At 35.8% G+C, this 12248-nt stretch overlaps 1 protein-coding gene across 1 annotated transcript in view; it reads right to left on the minus strand.

The window, feature by feature from the left end:
• FUT8 (fucosyltransferase 8) overlaps window positions 1–12248 on the minus strand; it is a 320447-nt gene that overhangs the window by 101019 nt on the left and 207180 nt on the right. Inside the window, exons 4-6 of the mRNA XM_082833611.1 lie at window positions 6075–6190; window positions 5796–5958; window positions 5009–5110 (exon numbers count right to left, since the gene is read on the minus strand). Of these exons, the coding sequence (XP_082689737.1) occupies window positions 5009–5110; window positions 5796–5958; window positions 6075–6190 (381 nt within the window). The remainder of the gene's footprint in view (window positions 1–5008; window positions 5111–5795; window positions 5959–6074; window positions 6191–12248) is intronic.

Genomic DNA, 12248 nt, shown 5'->3' on the forward strand with positions numbered 1-12248 from the left:
CACATACAATCATTAGAATGAAATCATCAACTGAAAAATCAAATAATACTAATGCTTGAGATCAGTACAGCAGGTAATAATAATATGCTACTCTGTATTTATTTATTATACCATCAGCCCCTCTAAATTCTTAAAAAACCTTCTAAAAGACAAAGAATATTACTAATTAACTAGCAGTTGATCACCCAACTGTAGCAGCAGGCAGTGATCAAGCTCTACTAGATACTAGCTCTCAAGTAATAGGCTAATCAGGTCAATAGCATTTTGCTAAAAATCTCAGGTGAGCTGAATCCCATATCAAATATGATACTTGGCATCCAAGCTGCATTAGTGACAGGTATTTTAAGTAATGAACAGTGGGAGCCACATTCTAGAAAAGAAACATGGTCCCCTCACTAAAAGGAACAGCATCAAGTGGGGAGCAAAAGAAGAGTCTTTCCCCACAGTTTACAGATAGGTCCACTAATCTACAGAGAAATGTGATTTTTTCCAAGAAACCTAGACAATCTCTATCAGTGGTGAACGCATAAAGAGAACCAGGGATTCTGTAGAGCCTTAATTCTCAAAGACCAGCAACTTCAACACCACTTACGAATGTGTTAGAAATGGAAATTCTCGGGCCTCACTCCAGACCTACTGAATCAGGAACTCTGAGGACGGGATTTAGCAATCTGTATTTTAAGAAGCTCTCCAGGTGCTCCTGATGCCTTGCTGAAGTTTGAAAAGCACTACAGTAACAACAATGACACACAAAATTTCTTAACAATTTAGGACGGAGCACTTTTGGCTTCCCTACTTTCTAATTTACCTATGTGCTGAGAAGAGACTGTTGTGAGATATGCCTCTATTTATCAGATGATAAGTACTGAATTTCAAATATCTTCAATAGTATCTATGACCACGACTTTACAAGTTAAAATGTTTGGAAACTAAATTTTTCTACTTAGTATGACAATTGAGGACATTAGCAATATTTGTGATTTACTCAACATTTAGTTTTTTATATTAGGGTTCTAGGAAATTTATTTAGAAAATAAATAAGAGTTCTGCTCCTAAAATTGGCTTAGTTAAAATATACCTTCCATAATAACAGTGCAATAAACCATTCATATTGTTCACACATATAAAAAGAAATCTAATATACACTAATAAACATATATAAAAGGATTTCTGATTTATATACTTTAGGTATGGTGTATTACTTTTTGAAGAATTAAGATGAAAGATATGCAATTTTATTTATCACATTAAGCTATAAAGGTCTAAGAGGCAATAAAAGCTGAGTATGAAAGATGTGTAAAAAGTAAGGATACATTTTTTTTCCTTTTCAATATTAAACTGAAGTCCCAGTTTTGTCAGTAAAGCAAGTAGATAGATTGATTCCAAGAGCTCAGGGTCATCAAAAGAAAATAACATTCCATATTCACTTTACTCTTTCTCCTCTCCTTGCAAGGAGAGTAGCACCATGGAATAAGACATAAGATCTAAACCAGTTCTCTGAATCTAACAACCTTAATAAGTTTATGATGAGGTGAAGTGGGTTTTTTTCCCTCAATTTTAACAAATTTTTAGATGCATTTAAGAAACTACTGAGCAAACAGTCCACGAAATGTAAACGAACAAGTAGATGTATTTGGTAAGCAACATTATTTTTTATCATCCACATTCAATTAAAAGAAAGTCCATACTTCATTGCTTAGAATCAGAATTATACTCCAAATCAGAAACACTATGATAGTTTTATTTTTAGTGATTCATATATAACTGAAGTCTCAAGACTACTTTTAGATACAGGGATCACTTAAATCCTCCAAAGCAAATCAAACATGAAGTCAAGGGCACTGAGTACAAAAATCCTTCTATGTCAGGTTTTCTTCCAGTCCCATCATGCTTCCTATCAGCCGATTTCCTTCCCTATATATCCTTGACTTCTAATAGATACTCTCTGTTTTGCAGAACCCACTGTTAAAATTAATTGGAGCGTCCAGTTTTATTCAGAGGTAAATGACTTTACTCCTATAACTTGCCCTTCATACCTTTTGGGATTCTCAATTACAGGAGAATATTTTTACCTCAATTATTTAATTTTCTTTAGTTACATAATATTCATAAATCTTTCAATGGAACAGGATTATTTTTACAAGGAGGTACAAAATAGAGTGTGAAATAATCAAAGAATGCACATACATGCCTCCCCAGCAAATAAAAAAGACATAACTTACTGAACACTAACTAAATAATGAGCGCTTAGTACTGCAGGGTAGAGAAGAAACTGAAGTTAGAGTTCCAGTCCTCAGGAGATTACACTTTGTCAGGGAAAAAAGCCAAGTTATTACAAAAGAAACAATGATGTCCATTTATGAAAGCTGTCCTCCCAGGAAATTACAAGTCCTCAATTACTTTTGAGTCCCCCATCTCCCTATATTAGATCAGTTACCAAGTTCTGCAGCTTCCATTTTTTATGCATTTATCCCTTTCTATTCCTACTACCAACTACCCAGGTCCAGAAGCTCATTATCACTTACTTGGACTTCTGTAAAATCTTTCTCATTTCCTGACAACAGACTTTGCTTCAAACAGCTCTCAGAATGAGCTTTCTAAAATGCACCAGTAAGACTTGTATCCAGAATAAATGAAGAATGCTTATAGCTCAATAAAAAGAAAAAAAATTCCCCCAAATTAAGCATGTGATTTGGAAAAGACACTTTACCAAGGATGATATATGGATGGCAATTAAGCACATTAAAAGATGCTCAATATCATTAGTAAGGAATTGCAAATGAGAACCATTATGATATACCACTACACTCCTGTTAGAATGGTAGGAGGAAAATGTAAAAATTGACAATACCAAGTGCAACAAGGATACAGAGCAACTAGAACTCTTACACACTGCTGATGAGAATACAAAATAATACTACCCTTTGGGAAACAGTTTGGCGATGTCTTAGGGAATTAAACATTCACTCCATACATCAGCAGTCCCCAACCTTTTTGGCACCACGGACTAGTTTCATGGAAGACAATTTGTCCACAGACAGGGTGGAGAGGAGGGGAGTTCAGGCAGTAATGCGAGCAATGGGGAGGGACAGATGAAGCTTTGCTTGCTTGCCCGCCGCTCACCTCCTGCTGTGCGGCCCAGTTCCTAAGGAACTGCCATACATGACCCATCGAACCCACTCCTATGTATTAATCCAAAAGAAGTGAAAACATGTTTCCACAAAAAACGTGTATGTTAATGTCTATAGTAGCTTTATATATACATAATCGCCAAAAAAAATGAAAACCCAAATGTGCTTCAACTGGTGAATGGATAAACTAACTGTGGTAGATCCATACGATGGAATATTACTTAGCAATAAAAAGGAATGAACTACCCATACACAAAACAACATGGGTGAATCTCAAATGCATTATACCAAGTAAAAGAGACCACACTCAAAAACCTACATAGCGTGATTGCATTTACATAAAATTCTGGAAAAGGTAAAATTATTGGGGCAGGAGACAGATTGGGTGACTGCAAGGGACTGACTGGTGTGGGGGTGGGGCGGTGCTGACTCTAAAGAGGCAGAAGGAATTTTCCTGGGGTGGCAGCAGTGTTCTGCATCTGGATTGCAGTGGTGGTTACAAAACTATGAGCATGTGTCAAAACTCACAGAACTACAGACTAAAATATGTACATTTTACTGTAAATAAATTATGCCACAATAAAGTTGATTTAGAAAGGGAAAAAAGGAGGATCAGTGTTTCTATCAGAACAAAGTTCTAAGACAGAAAGAAACCCCTTCTGAAGAAACAAAAGCCCATAAGTTACTTCTCTATAACTGATGTCTTTCTAAACCAAAAAATGATGAGTGATTCAAAGGGAAATTTTAACAAGAAAACTGATAGACTCAATCTCTGATTCTTCAGAGAATACAGACAGTCCAGAGACAACTTGTACACTGTGATTTGGGCAAGTGTAAAAAGAAAATGGGGATTTTTGTGTACTGTAAAAATCACGAGAGACAAACAAAAGTCTTTTAATTTTAATTCTTACACTTATCTTGGAAATTACCAGTAAGATGGCATATTCTACATACATACAAATCCTCTCTATTTGTACATTCATTACTTTAAAGGTTATTTCTCTAATGTTTGGTTGTCCTTTGCTCATTATTTGTATCACTGCATTCTAATCTGGCTGCCTGGAGTTAAATTACTACCCTGCAAAGTTGTATCCCAAGTTCATTATAATTTCTGCTTAAGACAGCAAAAGAAATCGACTTGGATATTTTGGGTACCTTTCCTTTTTTGTTTTCAGTGAAATATTATTATTTAACATTTACTAAAAGGTAGTGTCAAGAAACATGATGTATTTAAACTGGAACTCACAAAAAACTTAACATTGATTTACATCAACTTTTCAGGGCCCAACATTTTCATTTGTACATGTTTTCCAATTTCTACATATAGTCACAAAATATATGCACAAAATAATCTATAAGTAATTATTTTAATTTGGAAGAGACCAAACAATGAAATACTCAAGTAATTAAATCACTCAAACTTTAAAATTAAACATTCTATCAGTAGTCAAGAGCCAAAATTATCCTTTAAATACCACACAGGCTTCCCAACTCAAATCCTCTTCAGATGTACACTTTCCTATAAAACTGCAATAAGCAAAGCACACAAGCACACTGCTCCAAATAACATAACTTTGGTGCCTAGAATCAGCTTAGGGTAGAGAAGCATTAAGGACAGAATTAGTCAGTATTTGGTCTAGTGGTCTAAGTATGGCTTGATTGCAAGCTAAGCTAAAAATTTCAAAGGGACTGCCAAATCTGTGGCCTAATAAGTCAATGCCCCTTGAAATTTATGCCATCTTATTGCTGTAGATTCACTAATGCTAAAATGATTCCAATAAACTGACAGATTTTATTTGTAATTTCACTTAAAACAGCAGAGCAATGTTTCAAAATCACTACAATAATGCTGATGATGTTAATATATATGAATCTGTTGGTGGTGGGTAATTCTTTTCCTCTTCATAGTGGTAGGCTGTGTTAATACAACAAGTTTTCTTCTATTGTTCACTAATGAGACAGTAATTGCCAACAGAATCCTACTGGGAATACAGACTTGCATAAATAATAGGCCTAAGGACAGGTTTTACATATCTATAATGATTCTCAGGTACATTTTGTTCTGCATGAACACACCAACACCGAAATGTGTCCTTTCCTATGGAGGATAAACTCCATATCTTCAGAAATGTGCAAACAAGAGGAACAAATTTAACTAGGCAGATTTCAGGTTCTTCTTTCTAGCAACTAAATGGAAGAGCAATTAACAGAATGCTCCTTTTTATCAAAAACTTATTACCCTTTCACTAGAAGCCCTAAAAAGTTGCTATTTTAAAGTTTTCAATGCTTCAGTTAGAAACATAACTGGCAGCCTCAGTATGAGTTCCATGAATGTACTGTAAATGTAAAACTGTACATGTCACTTCAAATATTGGTTGTATAATAAGGAAGTTTAAAGAAGATATTTTAATGCATTGTTGGCTGACACCACTATCTTCTGAGTTTATTTAGGGTATAAAGATTTCTAGAAATTCATTTAAAATAATATTTTCTGGTGATGAACTACATTTGGCAATTATTGTCCACTGAGCCCTCAGGTACTCTACTGCTCCTAAACATGGTAGGTATCATTTACCATTCAGCGGGGAAATTAACAAAAGTTCCCATTTCCCATTCTTAGATTATAATCTTTACTAAACCCCAAATGAAATGTAAATGTAGTACCTTTCATGATGTCCCAAATCTGACAGAAATTCATCTGCATGTCTTTGGAGTTCATTTCCTTCTAAATTCTTTAATTTCTTCAACTCACTTTGTAGAAAAAACCAGAGCTCTTTAGCTCCATTTTCAATCCTCCTCCTTAGGATTTCATGATCCTTCCCAAGACCTGCAGTCAAAGAATAGAGAGCATCAGCATTTCCAACATTTTGATGAAAGGAAATTTTCAATTATTTGTGCTAATGTCAACATACTGAAGAGGAAAAACAATGTATCGTTACCTACCATTTCTAGTTTGCTTCTTATAATTTTCCATCTGTTCTTTGGCCTTCACAAGCTGCTCTTCTAAAGCACGAACCCTTCCTGAAGCTGGCCCCTGATCAATGGGGCCTTCTGGTATTCTGTAGTTCAAGGAAGAAAATGTAAACATTTAGCTTATAAATTATGCAACAAAATACATGCTTATTTTGCTAAAACATTATTTATTGGTAACTCTAGAAGTCACTGGACCATATCATATATTAGAAGTACCAAATGAAATTCTTCTCTCCAAAGCTATAGGGTAAGATGTAAACACTGGAATGAAACTGAACAAACACACAAAAAAATAATCCGGCTCATAGATGTATGATCTTCTAGGAATTAAGGAACCTTTAGAACTGTCTCCTAAAAACTTTCATCATACAACTTAGAATAACACCATCAGTGGCAAAGCGATCAATTCTTCATTAGTGCTGAGAATAACAAAGTTGAAGGAGAGGGCGACAAAAAGGCTTAAAAGGAGTAAGAAAGCAAATAACTGAACCTGTGTCTGTGTTCAAATAGCAAATACAAATTATTTCTAAATTAACTATAATATCAGATATAGATCTGTGTTCCGATTCATGAACTCATGACCTCACATTACTAAGCATGGGTTTTATAAAGAAGGGAAAGACAAGAATAGAAGATGAAGTATACCAGAAAAAACACCTGAAGATTAATGTTCTGTTTACATCAGGAATGGAAAAGATCAGTCAACAAGACAAAATGTTGGAATATAGCAGAGGAACACCAGGATCCCTTGCTTATATTATCAACCTGTACAGCTTCTTTCCAAACTGTACTTGTTTCTAACATATTTTGTTTTTATGTGACTTTTGGCAGTATTCTGTACTCCATTATGGCCATAAAAGATATCCACATCCTAATCCTGTAACCTGTAATGCTACCTTAGGTGACAAAAGAATCCTTATATGTGTGATTAAGTTAAGGACCCTGAGATAGGGAGACAGCCCTGGATTACCCAGGTGGGCCAATAAGAGGGGAGTAGAAGGAAATTTTATTATAAAAGAGGAGGAGGTGATGTGGTTAATTAGTTTTGAAGGTGGAGGAAGGGGTCATGACCAAAAAATGCAAGGAAGGCATATTTAGAAGCTGGAAAAGGCAAAGAAACAGATTCTCCCCTAGAGCTTCTCTAGTGAATGTGGCCCCACTGACACCTTGGTTTTGGCCCAGTGAAACTCATTTCAGACGTCTACCCTCCCAAACTGTAAAAGAATAAATTTCCATTTATTGTTTTAAGCCACAGAGTTTATTGTATGTGTTACAGCAGCAATAGGAAACTAATACATATACACATATTTACATACATGCATACATATACATATATACTTTCTTCCTTTTTTTTTGCGGTACGCGGGCCTCTCACTGTTGTGGCCTCTCCCGTTGTGGAGAACTGGCTCCAGATGCATGGGCTCAGCGGCCATAGCCCACGGGCCCAGCTGCTCCATGGCATGCAGGATCTTCCCAAACCGGGGCACGAACCCGTGTCCCCTGCATTGGCAGGCGGACTCTCAACCACTGCGCCACCAGGGAAGCCCTACATATACACTTTTGAAAAAATATTAAGAAGATTAAATAATGGCTGATTTTTCTTCCAAAATCTATTTAAATGAGAAACTGCCTCTAAAAGTACAAAGCACAGTGTCTGTCAATAATGCTTAACAGGAATATTGTATCTGGGGTCAGTCATTCTACAGATGAGCTGTAATATCAAAATGCCTGGGATATCTATTCTTACCATCACAATCACTTTTGGGAAACAATTTCTAAATTATACTTGGCAGAACTTAAACTTAGCTATCAACCTGAGGAGAAAACTAATACAAAGAGGGCAGACAGCAGAAGCAAGAAGAACTACAATCCTGCAGACTGTGGAATGAAAACCACATTCCCAGAAAGACAGACAAAATAAAAAGGCAGAGGGATATGTACCCAATGAAGGAACAAGATAAAACCCCAGAAAAACAATTAAATGAAGTGGAGATAGGCAACCTTCCAGAAAAAGAATTCAGAATAGTGATAGGGAGGATGATCCAGGACCTCGGAAAAAGAATGGAGGCAAAGATCGAGAAGATGCAAGAAGTGTTTAACAAAGACCTAGAAGAATTAAAGAACAAACACCTAGAAGAATTAAATAACCAACACACAGAGATGAACAATACAATAACGGAAATGAAAAATACACTAGAGGGAATCCATAGCAGAATAAATGAAGCAGAAGGACGGATGAGTGACCTGGAAGACAGAATGGTACAATTCACTGCCATGGAACAGAATAAAGAAAAACGAATGAAAAGAAATGAAGACAGCCTAAGAGAGCTCCGGGACAACATTAAACAAACAAACATTCATATCATAGGGGTCGCAAAAGGAGAAGAGAGAGGAAAAGGACCCGAGAAAATATTTGAAGAGGGAGTGGCACAATATATTAAAAGTGATGCCAGGGAAGAACCTACAACCAAGATTAATCTACCTGGCAAGGATCTCATTCAGATTCGACGGAGAAATCAAAAGATTTATAAACAAGCAAAAGCTAAGAGAATTCAGCACCACCAAACCAGCTCGGCAGCAAATGCTAAAGGAACTTCTCTAAGTGGGAAACACAAGAGAAGAAAAGGACCTACAAAAATAAACCTCAAACAATTAAGAAAATGGTCATAGGAACATACATATCGATAATTACCTTAAACGTGAATGGAGTCAATGCTCCAACCAAAAGACACAGGTTTGCTGAATGGATACAAAAACGAGACCCATATATATGCTGTGTACAAGAGACCCACTTCAGACCTAGGGACACATTCAGACTGAAAGTGAGGGGATGGAAAAAGGTATTCCATACAAATGGAAATCAAAAGAAAGCTAGAGTGGCAATACTCATATCAGATAAAATAGACTTTAATAATGAATGTTACAAGAAACAAGGAAAGACACTACATAATGATCAAGGGATCCATCCAAGAAGAAGATATAACAATGATAAATATATATGACCCAACATAGGAGCACCTCAATACATAAGGCAAATGCTAACAGCTATAAAAGAGAAAATAGACAGTAACACTGTAATACTGGGGGACTTTAATGCCTCACTTACACCATTGGAAGATCAACCGGACAGAAAATTAATAAGGAAAGACAAGCTTTAAATGGCACAACAGACCAAATACATTTCATTGATATTTAAAGGACATTCTATCCGAAAACAGCAGATTACACTTTCTTCCCAAATGCACATGGAACATTCTTCAGGATAGGTCACATCTTGGGTCACAATTCAAGCCTCAGTACAGTTAAGAAAACTGAAATCATATCAAGCATCTTTTCTGACCACAACGCTATGAGATTAGAAATCAATTACAGGGGAAAAAAACGTAAAAAACACAAACACATGGAGGCTAAAGAATACGTTACTAAATAACCAAGAGATCATGAAAGGAATCAAAGAGAAAATCAAAAATTCCTAGAGACAAATGACAACAAAAACACGACAATCCAAAACCTGTGGGATGCAGCAAAAGCAGTTCTAAGAGAGAAGTTTAGAGCAATACAATCCTACCTCAAGAAACAAGAAAAATCTCTAGTAAACAATCTAATCTTACACCTAAAGGAACTAGAGAAGGAAGAACAAACAAAACTGAAGTTAGCAGAAGGAAAGAAATCATAAAGATCAGAGGAGAAATAAATGAAATATAAATGAAGAAAACAATAGCAAAGATCAATAAAACTTAAAAGCTGGTTCTTTAAGAAGATGAACAAAATTGATAAACCTTTAGCCAGACTCATCAAGAAAAAGAGGGAGAGGACTGAAATCAATAAAATTAGAAATGAAAATGGAGACGTTAAAACAGACACCGCAGAAAAACAAAAGATCATAAGAGACTACTACAAGCAACTCTATGCCAAAGACACCTTGAAAATGGTAGTCATGAAAATGGAAAACCTTAAGAAATGGACAAATTCTTAGAAAGGTATAACCTTCCAAAACTGAACCAGGAAGAAATAGAAAATATGAACAGACCAATCACAAGTAATGAAATTGAAACTGTGATTAAAAATCTTCCAACAAACAAAAGTCCAGAACCAGACTACTTTACAGGTGAATACTATCAAACATTTAGAGAACAGCTAATACCCATCCTTCTCAAACTATTCCAAAATATTGACGAGGAAGGAACACTCCCAAACTCATTCTATGAGGCCACCATCACCCTGATACCAAAACCAGACAGGGATACTATAAAAGAGAAAATTACAGAACAATATCACTGATGAATATAGATGCAAAAATCCTCAACAAAATACTAGCAAACAGAATCCAACAACACATTAAAAGGGTCATAAACCATGATCAAGTGAGATTTATCCCAGGGATGCAAGGATTCCTAAATATATGCAAATCAATCAATGTGATACACCACGTTAACAAATTGAAGAATGAAAACAATATGTTCATCTCAATAGATGCAGAAAAAGCTTTTGATAAAATTCCACACACATTTATGATAAAAACCCTCCAGAAAGTGGGCACAGAGGGAACCTACCTCAACATCATAAAGGCCATATACGACAAACCCACAGCAAACACCATTCTCAATGGTGAAAAACTGAAAGCATTTCCTCTAAGATCAAGAACAAGACAAGGATGTCCACTCTCGCCACTATTATCCAACATAGTTTTGGAAGTCTTAACCACAGCAGTCAGAGAAGAAAAAGAAATAAATGGAATACAAATTGGAAAAGAAGTAAAACTGTCACTGTTTGCAGATGACATGATACTTATACATAGATAATCCTAAAGATGCCACGAGAAAATGACTAGAGCTCACCAATGAACTGGTAAAGTTAAGGATACAAAATTAATGCATAGAAATCTCTTGCATTCCTATACACTAAGAACAAAAGATCAGAAAGAGAAATTAAGGAAACAATCCCATTCACCACTGCAACAAAAAGAATAAAATAACTAGGAGTAAACCTACCTAAGGAGGTAAAAGACCTGTACTCAGAAAACTAGAAGACATTGATGAAAGAAATCAAAGATGACACAAACAGATGGAGAGATATACCATATTCTTGGATTGGAAGAATCAATATTGTGAAAATGACTATACTACCCAAAGCAATCTACAGATTCAATGCCATCCGTATCAAATCACCAATGGCATTTTTTACAGAACTAGAACAAAAAAATCTTAATATTTGTATGGAGACACAAAAGACCCCAAATACCCAAAGCAATCTTGAGGGAAAAACACGGAGCTGGAGGAATCAGACTCCCTGACTTCAGACTATACTACAAAGATACAGTAATCAAGACAGTATGGTACTGGCACAAAAACAGAAACATAGATCAATGGAACAGGATAGGAAGCCCAGAGATAAACCCACACACCTATGGTCAACTAATCTATGACAAAGGAGGCAAGGATATACAATGGACAAAAGACAGTCTCTTCAATAAGTGATGCTGGGAAAACTGGACAGCTACCTGTAAAAGAATCAAATTAGAACACTCCCTAACACCATACCCAAAAATAAACTCAAAATGGATTAAAGACCTAAATGTTAAGACCAGACACTATAAAACTCTTAGAGCAAAACATAGGAAGAACACTCTTTGACATACATCACAGCAAGATCTTTTTTGACCCACCTCCTAGAGTAATGGAAATAAAAACAAAAATAAACAAATGGGACCTAATGAAACTTAAAAGCTTTTGCACAGCAAAGGAAACTATAAACAAGACAAAAAGACAACCCTCAGAATGGGAGATAATATATGCAAATGAATCAACGGACAAAGGATTAATCTCCAAAATATACAAGCAGCTCATACAGCTCAATATCAAAAAAAGAAACAACCCAATCAAAATATGGGCAGGAGACCTAAACAGACATTTCTCCAAAGAAGACACACAGATGGCCAAGAGGCACATGAAAAGCTGCTCAACATCACCAATTATTAGAGAAATGCAAATCAAAACTACAGTGAGGTATCACCTCACACTGGTTAAAATGAGCATCATCAGAAAATCTACAAACAACAAATGCTGGAGCTGGTTGGAGAAGAGGGAAACTTCTCACACTGTTCGTTGGCATGTAAGTTGACACAGCCACTATGGAGAACAGTAT

This window comes from Leucopleurus acutus (genome assembly GCF_964270905.1).
Source record: "Leucopleurus acutus genome assembly, chromosome: 1".
NCBI lineage: Eukaryota > Metazoa > Chordata > Mammalia > Artiodactyla > Delphinidae > Leucopleurus > Leucopleurus acutus.